General features: G+C 38.3%; 1 protein-coding gene across 3 annotated transcripts in view; it reads right to left on the minus strand.

Moving 5' to 3' along the window:
* The window catches only part of gbf1 (golgi brefeldin A resistant guanine nucleotide exchange factor 1), a 131,534-nt gene that overhangs the window by 58,293 nt on the left and 56,395 nt on the right, over positions 1-16,846 (minus strand). For all 3 annotated transcript variants that reach the window (XM_054797702.1, XM_054797701.1, XM_054797703.1), the window contains exons 5-10: positions 9,097-9,215; positions 8,881-8,989; positions 8,727-8,787; positions 7,251-7,305; positions 1,698-1,845; positions 501-700 (exon numbers count right to left, since the gene is read on the minus strand). In XM_054797702.1, the coding sequence (XP_054653677.1) occupies positions 501-700; positions 1,698-1,845; positions 7,251-7,305; positions 8,727-8,787; positions 8,881-8,989; positions 9,097-9,215 (692 nt within the window). The remainder of the gene's footprint in view (positions 1-500; positions 701-1,697; positions 1,846-7,250; positions 7,306-8,726; positions 8,788-8,880; positions 8,990-9,096; positions 9,216-16,846) is intronic.

The raw sequence follows: 16,846 nt of genomic DNA on the forward strand, positions 1-16,846 counted from the left end.
GTAGAAATGTGCAATTCCCAAATTCATTATTTCACTGGATTCTTATTTGTGAATTTATTACGATGAACTTGTCTTACTTGTAACTTGTATGAGAACACGTTGTTTTATTTGACCACTGGTCACAATTTCTTCCCTCTAACCTTTTCTAGAACTTGTAGTGCATGTTGCAGTATTTGTCTTATTTTGCACAAACTGTATTTGAGTGAAATGCATGCAGTGGCATCATATTCAACGAAGCATCATGTGTTCATTCATTACACTACGTCACCTGACATTAGTTTAAGGGAAGAACTGCTGTCAATAGCGGTATCGCTTGATATCAGTAATGAAGTGCTGGGCAATATCAGTAGATGGGACATGGGTAAGAAAGCCAATGGACCTGGAGTCTATCCCAGCTGACTTTGGGTGGTGGGCAGCATACGTCCTTGACTGGTACCAGTCCATGACAGCAATCATACAAGTGATTTCTATTCCCACAGAGAAGACGTGTGCAAGCATACCTGTGCATTTGGAGAGCCAGGTTCAGTGCCTAGGAGTGTGTCAGCATTGCCACACTGATCCAGGTCAGAGAGGTCTTCCCGAGACGTAGTTTTGGAGCAGGAGTCCAGGCCACTGTCTGTGGCTGTGGGACTAGAGATGGATGATCCGGCACTGTCTGAGGCTGGGAGTGAAGCACCTTGCTCCACGAAGGCAACCCCACCTAAACAGCAGTATACATACTGTATAAATGTCTTACATATTTACACTTTTTCATCTAAAAAAGGATAACACACCTTGGGATGACAAAACAAATATTCTCATTGGCAATATTCAACATCAGCAAAGTACCTACGCTTGGGTAGTCAGCCATTCTGGTTTGTTCTCTGTGTGGCCTAAATACTCCTTGATAATGTTCTAATGTCGTTATATTTCTACAATATCCCAAGGCCCAATAAACAATGAGTTACGGGCTGCAAATGACAACTGGGCTGCACTTTGGACCGCTGACATTAGAGCTGCAACAATGAATCAATGAATCAATAATCAATGAAACGTTTCCGTATGGATAGCCCATGAGTGTTCACTGGGGATTGTATGGATATCGGAGACTCAGACAGGGGAGTTGTGAAGGAGTGCTTCTGCTGCAGAGATCTTACTCAAAGGTAAACAAACAGAAACAAAAAGAAATTCAGGCAAATCCCAGTGTCAGCTCCAACAACAACAACAACAACATGTGAAACTTTAAGAGCCCGCAGTGTTGCAGCTATTCTGTTAAAGAGATACTAATTCAATTATTATCTCATATCAGTTTTCAGTGCAATTTTATTTAACTTAAAAATAATCCTCTTGTGTTCTTCATTGTACAGTCAAACCTTTTATTTTTTTAAGTGAAATTTGGCCCGGTTTTCCTTTAAATGCCATGTAAGTGCCAGAATAATTGTGTTGTATTGAAACAATGGGCTGATGTGCTGGGTTTCATTCATATTGCACATTCATATCAGCAAGTCTGTGTGATGCAATTTAAGGCAAAATGAGGTTTGGACCTTTGCTGTGAAAAAATGTCAATATATTTAAATGGAGCTTACTCAATTTAAATGAAAGACCCCAGCTGTAGGGCCTAAGCCATTACTCCATTCACCCAAACAACAAGCTTGACATTCATCCACAAGGAAAAGAACAGTTGGTTGCAGCCCTAGTTGACATGATGAAAATATTACCAGATAGGCTGGCGCTACTGAGGGTGGCAGACTGAGGAGGCTCCAGCTGACCAGAGGAACTTGGGACCATGTGGCGAGTTGGCCTCGGTGAACGTTTCTGCTTTTTCCACTTAGAGGACTCACTCATTCCACCTGCACGCATCTTCAACTGGGCGAAAAAGATGCATTATTCAGCTTCTTGAAAATGAGCCAATGATAGACCACACTTAATAAGATCATGAAAACAAGTTTTAAGTTATGTGAGGGTCTCGCATTACCGTAAATTCCGGTGTATAAACCACACCCCCAAAATTTAGAGGAAAACCAAATATGTTCTAACATAAGCCACACCAGTGTATCATCCGCATGTGTCCACGTCATAAAATGGATATTGTGGCACGCCTCAGTCAGTGAGAACCAGGCAGCTCTTTATCTGACAGGAGTCAATCATGAGCGATGAAAAAAAACTCACAAAGAGCTCGTCAACCCCTTGGAAATAGCAGGAGGTCATTACTCAATATAACAGTCTGACTCACAGTTTCATCTTACAAACATCACAAGTATCACAAATCTACAAACATGTATCAACACGTGTTTTATATATATTTAAAAAAACAACATTTAAAGTGTTCCCATAATGCATTTTGTTTGAGAACCATTTCACTGGAGGAGAGCATAGAAAATGTTGCTGCAATGCTGCACCAGATGTGCCAGATGACCCGGAGTCCCGAGTAAAAAGACGGAACCTGATGTCATTGCAGTGCCACAATCAATGCTCAGGTGCAATGCGTGATGGAAAACCTTTCAAATGTTTTTCTTTGTGTTAGTAGACTGTTACGTTGTTCTACTGGTATATACACTAATCTCCACTGAAAACTTGTGATTGGATCCTGCCAAAGAAAGAGCTATCGTTTCCTCGCTGACTCGTGGGCAGCACAGTATTTAAACAATCAGTGGCAGTTCTGAAGTAAAGGAAAGGCCGCACCGCTATTCAAGCAGCAGTGTTCAAAAAAGTAGCTGCTTATACACCGGAATTCATGGTAGTCAGTATTGTACCTACATTTACTACCACAAGGCAGTATGACTCTTGTAGTCTTCTTGAGTGCTGTTTGTTTATTACATTTAACTCTTCAGTTTTTTCAGTCATGACTTTTTCAATACAGTAGATCCCCGCTTTTCACAGGGTTTACGTTCCGGCACCACTAGCAAATGTGTAAAAAGCACCAGTAATTGATAGGCCCATAAAAATATCTATTTTTGACACACAACACACAAAATCTGCTAATTTGCTGGCTATGCCTGCTGATTGGCGAACGTGCGGGGATGTATTTGTATACAATACAATACAAATACAATCCACTGTACACCATATGTTTTTGACATGATCACGCTACAACACAGCTGACATTTTGGTTCTGCTCCATTTTCCTCCATGAAATTGACAATAATATAATCCAAACATAAATTTCCAAGAGAAAACAAAGGAGACAACAGCACCGCTAATGTTGACGTTCACGTTCCATGCGTGCGTTCACATTTTCCAGATATGAGCTCATCATTTCTGAGAAACTCAAACAGCTCCAGCAGGTTATATTATAAAATGACTTGGACTTAAACATAAGAAAATAAGAATCATCTGAGTAATGACAAGCATGGGTGTTAGAAAACATGGCAAAGAATAAAAGAATGATAAATACACCAGCAAGTGCCTGCTCCTGTCTGCTTGGACTAAACAAAACATGACTGGGGTTAGTGAAATTGGGTTTTAGGGAGACAAAACTCCAGCCTTAATATTTAAGCTCATCTTCCTTACCTGGACTCGTTTGTTTTTCCATAAGATATTGTAAGCCTCAGAAAAGAAGGGGAGTAGGCAGGTGCCCGTGATTAGTGATGGGTAACATGTCAGCAGTGGAGCACAGCACAACACATTGATTTTCGTGGCGGCTTTCTAAACACATTAGGGCCACAATGAAAAAAATAATAATAATAATCTGTAATTTAGAGAATAAAGTCGTAAATTTACAAGAATAAAGTCATACATGTACAAGAAAAATGTCATAAATTTACAAGAATAAGAATAAAGTGGTAATTTTACAGTCGTAAATTTATGAGAATAGACAATCAATTTACAAGTAAAAAGTTGCAAATTTATGAGGAACAAAAAGTCGTAAATTTACAAGAATAAAGTCATAAATTTACGAGAGAAAAAAGTAATACATTTATAGGAAAAGGGTCATAATATTACGAGAATAAAGTAGTCAATTTAGGAGAATGAAGTGAATTTACGAGAATAAAGTCATAAATTTCCGACAATAAAGTGATTTTAAGGGAATAAAGTTGTGAATTTATGAGAATAAAGTCGTAAATTTACGACAATAAAGTTAATTTAAGGGAATAAAGTTGTGAATTTATGAGAATAAAGCCGTAAATTTACGACAAAAAAGTGAATTTAAGGGAATAAAGTTGTGAATTTATGAGAATAAAGCCGTAAATTTACGACAAAAAAGTGAATTTAAGGGAATAAAGTTGTGAATTTATGAGATTAAAGCCGTAAATTTACGACAAAAAAGTGAATTTAAGGGAATAAAGTTGTGAATTTATGAGAATAAAGTCATACGTTTGCGAGAAAAAAGTCATAAATAGGTCACAAATTTACGAGAACAAACTTTTAAATTTACGAGAGTAAAGTACGAGAATAAAGTGGTAAATTTACAAGAATAAGGTCGTAACATTACGAGAACAAAGTCATAAATTTATGAGGACAAAAGTCTTAAATTTACAACTCATAAATTTACTCCTCATAAATTGACTTACTTTATTCTCAGAAATGTCCGACTTCATTCTCATAATAACATGACTTTATTCTCATAAATTTCAGACTTTATTTTCGTAATATCACTTTATTTTCATAATATGACATTTTTTCTCTTAAATTCCCAACTTTATTCTTGTAAATTTACTGTAAGACTTTTTCCTCGTAATATTAAACCCTTTTTCTTGTAAATTTACAACTATTCTCTTACATTTATGACTTTATTCTTGCAAATTAGTGACTTTATTCTTGTATTATTACTACTTTTTTTTCGAGTGACTTTATGACTTTATTGTAATTTACTCTCGTAAATTTGCGACTTTATTCTAGTAATTATTACGACATCATTCTCTTAAATTCACAACATTCTCGTAAATGTACCACTTTATTCTTGTAAATGTACGATTTTTTTCTCTGAAATGTAAGACTGTATTCTCATATTACAACCTTTTTTCTCATAAATTTGCAACTTTATTCTCGTACATTCAGAATGTTATTCTTGTAAAAAGTCACAAATGTATGCCTTTTTTCATGTAAATTTAGGACTTTATTCTCAAAATCTCATTTAAAATTTGTTTTTTTTTCATGTGGCCCTAATACTCTGTCGTCCTAAACACAGCACGAGCTGGGGAACAAACAGCAACTACTGGCCTAAACACATCAAACATATGCGGCCAGCTTGAAAGGGGAGGCAGGCAAAGCATGCAAACCCAGCCCACACGTACTTAACACACAAATGCAACAATGCACCTTCTATGATATATCCTACTTATCATTTCTCTCCAAAAAAACACACCCAAGATTAAAAAACATCCATACGCACATTCCAAACTAAATATTTTATCTTCATTTTTGTTCGCAGTTCTTGCTTTTTGTGCCAATTTGGGTATCCAGCATGGTACAGTATACACTCACACACTCATGAACAGCTTGGCGGTTCATTGGTTTCAGACACGACTTTGGTAAGTGAACTGCCGCAAAGCAGGATTCCTTACTTATGAATGGAATATTTTCATAGTTACAGCTGAGAAAACCCGTTTACCACCTTCTACTTTAACATTAATTATATTTTTATAAAATTGGACATTATATTTAACATTATTAGCACCTTTAACCATTATTAGAGCCCTCTAGACAGGAAATAACACCCCTATAGTCACCTTTACACTCCTATTACCCAATATAGCAGATATAATAAGACAAAATTAGACATATAAGACGACACTCGCGCTCGTGTGTGTTGCTGTAAATACGTTCTGGTGCTGGGGAGCAGCGTGGGGGAGTTGAGCTGTAGCATGCTGTGAGTTACAGCTGCAACAGTAGCCCGTGTTTTTATTAGTGATTTTTATCAGGGATTATTGTGCCTGTTGTGAGATCATTCAAAGCTGCAATAAAAGCCTGTTGTTCCGCCCATCAAGTCCTCATTTAGGCCCTTTTATGCTTGAAAATGCTTCATTCAAAATACAAGTATGTAAAATGTGCTTAAATAACCATGTTATTTGACTAGTAGGCAGTATTCAATCACAAAACAGCATGATTTATGAATGAATTATTTTGGAAAAAATGGTGATAGAGTGAAGCTGTGAAGTTTGAAGTGTGAATGTCGAGGGATTACTGTACTGATGACGATCCCGCCCTTTTTAATTTGGATCTTCAATTAAACACGACCCAAAATATAATTATCATGTTTTTATCATGTTTTTATCTTCAACATTCTTTTTGTCACCCTTGAAAAAATGTTTTTTCCCATTCTTGCTGTTGTATGTTTGTCGAGCCAACTCTGTGAGTGACCACGACTCTCTGACTATTTAGCTTAGCTTCCTTCATCTTGACTGAACCATGGTAATTAAGAGAGAAGGGGAGTGTTACTAGAGCTACAACTAAACCATATGCTCCAGCAGTGACTTTTATAGTAAATGTTCCGAAATCTGATCCAAAATCAGAGGATAAGGCATGGGTGAAGGTGGGCTGTAGGTATACATATACTGTATGTATACATATACTGTATGAGTCAGTCAATGGATTTGAATTGAATTGACACAACTACTGTATATTTAGTATTTCAGGATACATCATGGCACCTGTACCGTTGGCTTGGGGCAAGAACACAAAAAAATACACATAGGCTTGTCACGATAATCGATAAATAAATAAATAAATAAATAAATAAATAAATGGTCCATAATTTTGACGGCCTCGATAAATTGACATATGCATGTATGCCTGTTCCTTTTCCTCGTCTATCTGTACCACACAGGCTGGATGAAAAGAGGGTTCACTCTGCATGTCTCTGTGCGCATTGGTTCTATAGTGGAATGAACGGAGCATGTGAACCCTCCTGTCAGCCTCTGTCCCAGTGCATGGAGGCGGGGCTACTAGTGAGTGGATACACAGACGAAGTGCCAGCAGTTAGCAGGTTAGCAAGCAAACGCTAATATCAACGAAGGCACAAAAGCCGAATGCCACGCCTTCAGTGTGGATGTGCAGCAGAGCCTTCGTCCCGACAGTCAACGCGACTGAGGCGTTTGATCGGCAAAGTTAATATAAAATGAAACTGCGCAAAAATGGTGCGCGCTCACAGTCGCTCGCTACATTGCTAAAGAAACGCAACTTTTCAGTACAGTTGAAAAGCCAACATGTCGATAAATGTTAGAGATGCTAGACAGTACGAATTGCCTGGGAGAACGTACATGTACATGTGTACAGCAAAAGTTGAAATTGAGTCATGTCAGCAAGCAGATTAGACACTACATCATAAATACCTTCTTCATGTTGGCACCAGCATAACTCTTGGCCTCCTCCTTAAATTGGGGTAATCTGTGACACATTGAAACAAAGACAAAGTGCATTTATATTTCAGTGACCTGCCTGTGTCATATCTGATCAAAGTCTAACCTTTCTGAAATCAACCGAAAATTATCTTTTCAGTGTGAAAAATAAAAGTTAGTGATATTTTTAAATGTGTATATTTAATGCTTTATATTCTGACACCATCGACCAGACACGTAAACCCACCGCCTGACACAAAGTGTAATAATAGAGCCTTGTCTCTGGTGCATAATTCTTCCATGGGTGGCTCCACCATGCCTAATATTTTACATCATTCAGTTTGCAGCTCATTCATGGCTTTGTATGCTGCTCAATGTGAGTGGCACTCTGATGTATGTGCACTGGGGGGGTGATGGGTGTACAGTGGTGCCTTGGTTAACTTCATTAATCCATTCCAGAAGGGCCGACTCAAACCAAAACGGACTCTAACCAAAGCAAATTTCCCACTGAAAATAATGTAAATCCAATTTATCCGTTCCAGACACCCAAAAATGTTAACACCAAACACATCTTATAGACAATAAAATGATGCAAGATTAATTACAAATGAATGAACACTTTTACCTAGTTTTGCCCCCCCCCCCACAAACACAAAAATCGGTCAATGAACAAAATAACACAAAAATAAACACATTATTATGCTGCAACCACAATTGGCAAAAAATATCTAAAACAACATATCAACTTTCTAGAACCAATAAACATGTATCTCTTTGTTTATTATAGAAAATGAAAAGAAAAAAAACAAAAACACTGGCAGCAGTCACGTCACAGAAGTGTGCCTTATAAGTAGGGATGTCCGATATTGGCATTTTTGACGATAACTGACATAAAGCACAAGCACAAAATTTAACACACAGATTTCACATGTCACTTGGCTTGACAGCTCACGCTCATCCCATCACCAGTCAGAACTCAGCGAGGATGCATTCAGGGTCTCACAGAAAGCCAGATATTTTTAACTCATTAAAAAGACAAAGCATTTTCCCCACTCGGGTGTTAAAACAATATTCGAACACTGCGAAGGGTGTTTGTTCGTGTATCTCTCTACAACTCTCATATAAACAACGTAAAATGGCGTCCGTGGCCCACAATGCATTGTGTCATCACATGCAAGTATCACGAGATTTCATCTTGTGGGCGTCACCCAAAATGGCGGCATAAACAAACCTGTTGGTATTATGGACGCTAAACAAGCAGGCGAACGTTTTAGAGAAAATTTGGGTTGTTAACCAAATAACGCAGTAACCTGGGTGGATGTTAACCGAGGTACCACTGTGATTACAGTATGCTAAATGCCAAAGGAGAAATCATGCTATGACATTTGTCAATCAGTCCGCCACCGACCATGTTACATGGCAACAGCACATTCATGAGCCAACAGAAGCAAATCTGAGCCAACGTCTTACCTGGAGAACAACAGCTGCACCATATCAACAAGGGTGTGTTCAGCTGACTTTCTGAGGAGCTCTGTGTTCACATGCAACAATAATCAAACAAACCAGCTCAAGATCTGATCTTTCAGTGTAAGGATGGCATGAAACATCATCAAAGGTGACTAACCACTTAAGCGCATCTCAAAGCAGATACGGAAGCAGGACTGCATGATCTCACAAACCGACTCATTTGTTAGATGCGCTCCAACTGGTGTCAGCAGCAGAGTCCTCAAGACCTGGAAGAGGACAGGAGAGAGACATGATTCCAGCAGCGTTTAAGCTACAATTACGATGAATGTACTCTCCATGCTATGATAAAGTTCCAACGAATGGCTACCAGTACCTGGAGGATTTTCATCAGCACCACTTCATCACTTGCAGGGTCTGTTCCCACGAATCTGGCATGTGTTACAGCGTCTGCCATGTTCTCAATAGCCTCAGCTGCACCTTCATGGTTAGCGTCTGCAAATGCAACACGCCATGCAGTGAGATATAGCACACATGGAATATACAGGAAAAAACCTTTTCCATGATTACGCTGAATTCTTTCATGGTGAGCCAGCCCACTCCGGCATCGCACGACTCATATGTTTTATGGATGCCGTGGGAAAATCCAAAAGCAAGAAATGTTCTTCTTGTCTTTTTTTTTTGTAAATGTCACAAATTAGATTTTAGATGTTTTTAGATAGGGGAGGGGGCAGGACCAGCTGCTCGTTGAAAACAGTGATACATGCTTTCACGCCAGCCTCCAAAAGTGTCCAATAAGACCAGAAAAAGTAGCTAGATTTGTCACTAGTGGCCTTTTTTGGAAAAGGAGTATATTACTTGCTAAATATAGAAATATTGTGAAGCACAGGGGTGTCCAAAGTGTCTACAATTTGTTGAAGAATTAAAAAAATAATAATAATAATTTAAACAGCAAAAAGAGCAGTAATTTTACTAGATTGACTGCTGCCTTCGACACAGCGGACCATACCATTCTTTTATGTGGCTTGGACTGCCCTTGAGTGGTTTAGGTCTTACCTGTCAGGGAGATGCCTTATTGTGGGACTCCACCTCATCCACTGACTGACCCATTGACTGTGAAGTCCCTCTGGGATCAATTCTTGGGCCCCTCCTATTTGCTCTATACCTGGTCCCACTTGTGGCATCTCCTATCACTTATGCAGATGATTGCCAAATTTACTTACCACTTAAAAAAAGGTCTGGTTGGCTGAAAATGTCTTAAAGCTCAACGAGGGGAAGACACAAGTGATCAGCGGTACCCCTCAAGAACCACATACGTCCCACAGCCACCAACCAGCCTTGGCGTCATAATTGACAGCAATCTTAAGCATAATAAACACATGAACGCTGTTGTAATCCTGTTTTTTATCATATCCTTGCGACATACTGAACAAGTCATGCGCGCTTTTATTTTGTCACGTCTGGACTACTGTAATGCACTTTACTCTAGAATAAGCCGCAATGCACTCTCTCCCTTACAGTTAGTCCAGAACTCTGTGGCACCGCTTTTAAAAGGAACCCAAAAAAGGGAGCACGTCACCCCAGTTCTCGCCTCCCTGCACTGGCTGCCTGCCCGTTTCAGAATTGATTTTAAGACTTTATGGGTTGTTTTTTTTTAAAGGCGTTGAATGGGCTGGCTCCCCATACACGTTGGAACTCATCCAAATTTACACTCCAGCGCGCTCATTGAGGTTGTGATATTAGTTTGACTGTTTTAATTTGTACTTTTACTTATTTACTGTTTTTCCAGTTTGTGCAGCAATTTGGAAACCATGTTTATAAAATGTGCTATATGAATAAAGTCGATTGGGATTAGATTGACGATTAAAGACAAAATTAGGAGCATAAAGTCATAATTTAGTTCCAAATATGAAAATTGTAAATAGTTCATGGTGTTATATTTGCAAATAAATTGTTATTTTGAAGTATTCTGAAGCAACCCCATTTTTGTGTTATGTTGTTAGATATGTGTTGTGTGTTGTTTAAAATATTTGTGTCAAAGTGAAAGTTATGCTTGAAATGTATCTTTTCACAAATAGCTGGTTCTCTCCTTTTTTCCTTCCTTGTTGAGAACTGATATCTTCCTGAAACTTACCTACGTTCCACTGCTGATTGCGAAAGAACAGAAAAACAAACGTACAAACAAACATTGTTTCTGATAAAAAAAATGAGTCTAATCTTTCTTTTGGTAGCGCTAAACTTAACCCATGTTTATATAGCCACTGAACACAATATTCTGCGTGCCTTGAAAGATCAGTCAAAATCATCTAAAATGGCTGGTACTGAAGAGGTTGTCTGTTGAAAAATGGCTGGGAGTGAATGAGTTAATCAACAACTACAGACCCTTTCCAAAAAATTAGAATATCATGGAAAAGTTGTTTAATTTCCATAATTCCATTCAAAAAGTTGATAGTGCTTGACTGGCCAGCCAAGTCACCGGACCTAAACCCCATTGAGAATCTATGGGGTATTCTCAAGAGGAACATGAGGGGCACCAGACCCAACAACAAAGAAGAGCTGACAGCAAGCATCAAGGAAATCTGGGCTTCCATAACTCCCAGGCAATGCCACAGGCTGATTGCTTCAATGCCACGTCGCATTGATGTGATCTTAATTTCTTTCTTTTTTTTTCTGCAAAAACTGAGAAGTAAATGGTGATTTCTTCACAGTATTCTAATTTTTTGAATTCCTGTTTTCGTGGATTTAATGAGCTGGATGCCCAAATAATGTAAAAATAAACAAATAAATACTTGAAATCGTTTAAATTGTGGGCCCTGAATCTATAATCTATGAAAGTTTAACTTTTTGAATGGAATTATGGAAATTCAACAACTTTTCCATGACATTCTAATTTTTTGGAAAGGGTCTGTATATTGGTATTTGATTGTTTTTGATGTAAGGATGTAAATGTCATGTGATAGTCATCCATGAAAGCAGAGCTATTATGTTTGTGTTTTAGATAAAACAATATATTGACACACTTCAGCTTTGACTTTGGAAAACACTGATGGACATTTTTGCCACTTTCCTAATATGTACAGTATGTTGCGGACCAAAGCACTAACTGTCTGTGCTTGCTTCACATTGATTTGGTGCGTCTAGGGCCTCACCCATTCCTCCATTCATCCAAACAACAAGCTTCAGGAATGGTTATTTGCAGCACTAGTTCCATACATGTTAATTTTTCTTATTAGTTTCTGTTGTTAGAGTGACCACCTCTCCTTTGTACAGTATACATGTGGATTAGGGTGTCTTAATCGACTATTCCACCACTACATTCGGAGGAATCTGATTCAGTCCCACAGTGGCATCATACAAAAATGTCATGTGATCACAACTGTAGCATTGTGACTACATGCAGTGGATTTTTTTTTTTTTTGTCACAGCAAATGTTACCTTTGTTATACATGTGAACTATGTGAGGAAACCGTAAAAATCGAATATGAATGTGTTCACTTAGTATTAGGTAATAAAGGTATCTTGTTTTTGTTACGTACATTTGAATAATGATACTTTAGTAACATTTACTTAAGTAGGATCAGTAGATCACATTTTGAGAATACCAAGTAAAGTCTACTGCAAAGTTCATATGGTGACGTCAGAGGCACTCATGAGCTCTTTCTGGTGGCCCGCCAGGCTCTGCTGGGATGAAATGCATTGTGGGTAAAAGTTATTTTAAACTCATATTTGGTACATGTCTTGTATCCTATATTATTATTATTTATTATTTTAGTGTTGTTTGCTGTGTGATGAGTTTACTGTGAGTCTGACTGTTATACTTAGTAATGACCTGCGATTTCAGTTGTTGGCTTGACGAGATCCTCAAGAGCTCTCTTACAACTCGTGATTGGCTTCTGCTGAAGAAATAGCTACTGACGTGCGAGCGGCATCGTATTTAAATGATTAGTCGTAGTTCTGAAGGACAGGAGAGGCCATGAGATTAGACATGGTCATAAACTAGCTGCACTGCTAGGTTGAAAGTTAAAAAATAAATAAATAAATAAATAAATAAATAAAAATAATTTTTTTAAAGATTTTTTTCAGTGTGGGTGACTTTACTGAAGATATTGTAATATAATATACACGACGTACAACCAAACTATGTACAACCATACATGCAGGCATGCAGGGAGAGATTTCAGAGTGAGCTCAGACTGGGGGGCTTGAGTGCCAATACTACTACCCAAACAACTAGTTGCTATTTATTTTGTTTCCACGGCGGGACTCCTTCCTGACAGACTGAGTTACTGTCGCCCAAACCCTGGGACCAGATGGGGCCTTCTGTTCGGGGGAGACTTGGACAAATTGGCTGTCTGATGAACATGATCCAGTGTTTTTGAAATACGAGCAGCTAGAAAGCTCTCCTCCAGCTTGTTTTTCATCACCATCACCCTAGAAAGGAGCAATTCATCAGCTAAATAGCATGGTAATGAGGGGGGTGTCGGAGAAGCATGGATGGAAAGGCTGACAAACATGGCATTCAGTTGTTAAATCTACAATGCAGGCTGTAGGGATGCGCTATCATAATGGCACCAGTGAAGACATAACCAGTACTAAGCAGACCAAAAACTAAGTAGATATCCATTTGGCTGCTTTATCAATAGTTTCTATACAGCATGGGTGTCCAAAGGCTTTCCAGCCAGGGTCACGTAGTGATAAATGAAAGGATGAAATTTTGCCACTTTGATATTTTGAAAATTATGATAAGAATATGTACAGTATATTTCAAGAAAAAAGTGCATCTAAGCTTTGTCATAAAGGTGAAAAAGCATATTATTGATATCAACTTCACTCCAACAATCTTTGCAAATGTTATTCTTATAATGTTATGACTTTATTCCCATAGTATTTGGACTATATTTGCATAATAGAACTTTTTCCCAACCTACTTTTCTAAAAAAAAAAGTACAACTTTATTTTGTTTTGTTTGTTTCTCATAATGTTACGACTTAAAACATTTTTTTTCTTTAATATTTCAGTTCTATGCTACTAATATGACATTACTTTCCCTCATATAACGAACTTCCTCTCAAAACATTGTTACATTCTTCCCTTAATATTTTGATTTTATTCTTGTAAAACTGCAGCTGTTATTTTCATTTCTGCTGTTGTTTTAATCTTCTAACATAACTTTTTCCACAACCCAATTATACAAAAATTACTACTTTTTTCGCTGTTTTGTTTGTTTTTCATGATTACAACTTTTAATTGGATGTAATTTTATGTAATACTAGAAAAGCCCTTGAAGGGCGCAGACCTCGGCCAAACGTCATAGCTCCTCATGTTGTGATTTGCACCGTAAATATTAGTCCTACATTTACAGTATGTTATGTACGTATTTAGATTCCTTGACCGTGAAAACATACCATTAGCAATTGGATTCATAATGACGTCAATATTAGTTGAGTAGTTCTTCACACAAATTGCATTTTCCGTAACGGCTGTTTTCTTCTGGATCGAGCTCCCAGAGCTTTTGAACAAACAACAAATCCGCACATTCCAGATTCCACAGTGTCTTGGCTATAGATAATGGTGTTGGTTGCATGCTTATAGCTTCATTTGTTGTCTTCCCATTATGAAAATTCCAAAGCCCCCCCTCATATTGTGGGTCACAGCAACCGGATTTATTCCATTATCTGGATCAGTCTTTGATATTTTGTTGACCTGTTAGAAACTCCCCCTGTATTTTTCCCCCCCAAGTGTTATATAAGAGTTATATGACCTGCGTGGAGTTGGCCCCCCACCAAACGCAAAACTCTGGTCAAATAATCTGTTTGTGCTGCGTTTGTGCTGTTGTGTTGTGCAATTAAAATGAACATTTGTGTTGCTTTCATTTTTGAGTTATTACAGTTGATTTTATAGGTCAACCAAAGTTCACCCAGCGCCCTATTTGGTCCAAATGAAACCAAAATAGTCCCATTCGTTTGTGCTGCATTTGTGCGGTTAAAATGAACGTCTGGGCTGCTTTCGTTTTTGAGATGTTAACGATTAAAGTTTTTGGGCTATTACATTATCAGCCCCCCGACATGCTTAGAAAGAAAGCAAAACAGTTTCATTCTTTTGTGCTGCGTTTGTGTTGCACAAACACAGCACAAAGAAATGAGACTATTTGACCAGAGTTTTACAGTGCTTCTCACCTTACCTCTCTGGGAGAGCCGCTTGTACCCACCATCTTGTCCTTTCACTCCCAACCCACAGCTCATGACCACTTACTTCATTACAAGTTAAACAAATCTTTGTGTTTAACATCTTGCTGTGTGTGTGTGTGTGTGTGTGTGTGTGTGTGTGTGTGTGTGTATCATGAAAAAACTATTAGACCACCACTGTTTCAATCGGTACCTTTGTTTGGACAAATATAACAATGACGACAAAAACAGCTCATAAGAGTTCAATTTTTTGGCAGTACAATGCTATAGCTATTCATGTAAGAACTTAAGTGACTTTGGTTGTCATCAAGAAAACCATGGAATTTGCTAGATATCAGCTCTTAAATTAAGGGTGGTCTAATCATTTTTGCCATGCCTGTATGCATTATTTTTCAGTTTTGGGCAACCTTACCTTTTTTTAAACCTCTGGCACTTCACTACTTATCTCGTACCACTTCAAGCTATTCATTGGACTTGAACGACTTGAATTTCAATAAATAACTAAACAAAAGTCTGGTCACTTATCCAAGCTGTAGGAACAATAAATAACTTCACTTTTAGGTGCTCATTTGGAATCAGAAATACCTTATATGAAAGGCAAAAGCCTGTAGATTATGCTTTTTAAAGCTAAATAAAGTATTGTATTAATCACTGATTTTAAATGTAATTTTGCGAGCTTACCGTTCGCTACAATAGCAATATAGAACATATTTATGTGCTGATGACACCAAAACACATGAAAATTAACATTAAAAGGCATATTTCCCATGTGAGATGTGCACTCCAATCTTGAAATATAGTGTTCCCTCGCGTGGTTCAAGTTTTGCGGATTTTTTTTTTAAGTGCAATTTTGCATTTTTGTTTTAAACAGCGTATTAACACACATTGTGTTCTGCGTCGTAGTGTACTTGAGTTATCGGTGCTCTCTAGCTTGGGTCTTTTATTGTAATTACTACTGCTACCAGTAGAGGGTGTTGTATACGCATGTGAGAGTTGAAGACGTGTCCACTTGATCTCAACATGTATAGAGCCACAGCAGTCCTGACTGTCGAAGGGAGAACCCGCCCACTGTCTTCTGCGTCCTGATTGATTGACAATGATCTACAGCCAATCTCCTTCGCAGGGCTGCCTGTTTCCTGTTGTACATGCTGAATGAAGGCAGAAGTTACGTGGCTTTAGGGCGCCTGGGTTCACGACGAGGAGGAATATGTTTTACGAAGGTTCCAAAAACGCTACAGCCTAACGGTGCCACAACCATGAGTGAGTCACTTCATTTCTCGGGTCCAATCTCGTAAGTTGATCATTGAAATTCAAACTAAATTTTGACTTTGAGTGTGTTTAAACAAGAGCGTAATGTGATAAAATGTTAATGCCTGTCTGAGAAAAGTCTATAAAGTGTATCGTGAGGGGTTTTACAGCCTTAAAACATCTATAATTACTGCTCAAAAATATCGTTGGCTATTTTGCGGATTTTACTTATTGCAGGCTATTTTGGAAACCTATCCCCCGCGATAAACAAGGGAACACTCTATCATTTCAAAAAAATAATCAGCAGTTCTTCCAGGTCTGGAGGAAGTGGAGCAAGTGGAGTCACACCAGATGGTCCTACCTGGAACATCACGTCAAGTCCAGGGGCCTTACTTATAAAGCTTGCGTACGCACTAAATGGGGCCCAAAAGTTGCATATGCCGTTTTCCCACGCAAAGTATGGTACCTAAAAAAACACAACTTGACGTGAGAATGTGCACACCGCTACGCCACCTTTGTTTTTGCAGCACACACTTTTTGGAGACATGGCAAAAAGGCGCCGCATGTTTTAAGTGGTGAAGACAAGAAATTTGTTAGAAATAAATGTGCAATTGGAGCCAATAAACATCTACGCATCATGGCATGAAAACATCACACCATTCATGACTTCCAACATTTGTGGAAGTTACCCAT

The sequence above is a fragment of the Dunckerocampus dactyliophorus genome, chromosome 13 (assembly GCF_027744805.1).
Source record: "Dunckerocampus dactyliophorus isolate RoL2022-P2 chromosome 13, RoL_Ddac_1.1, whole genome shotgun sequence".
In the NCBI taxonomy this organism is placed as follows: Eukaryota; Metazoa; Chordata; class Actinopteri; order Syngnathiformes; family Syngnathidae; genus Dunckerocampus; species Dunckerocampus dactyliophorus.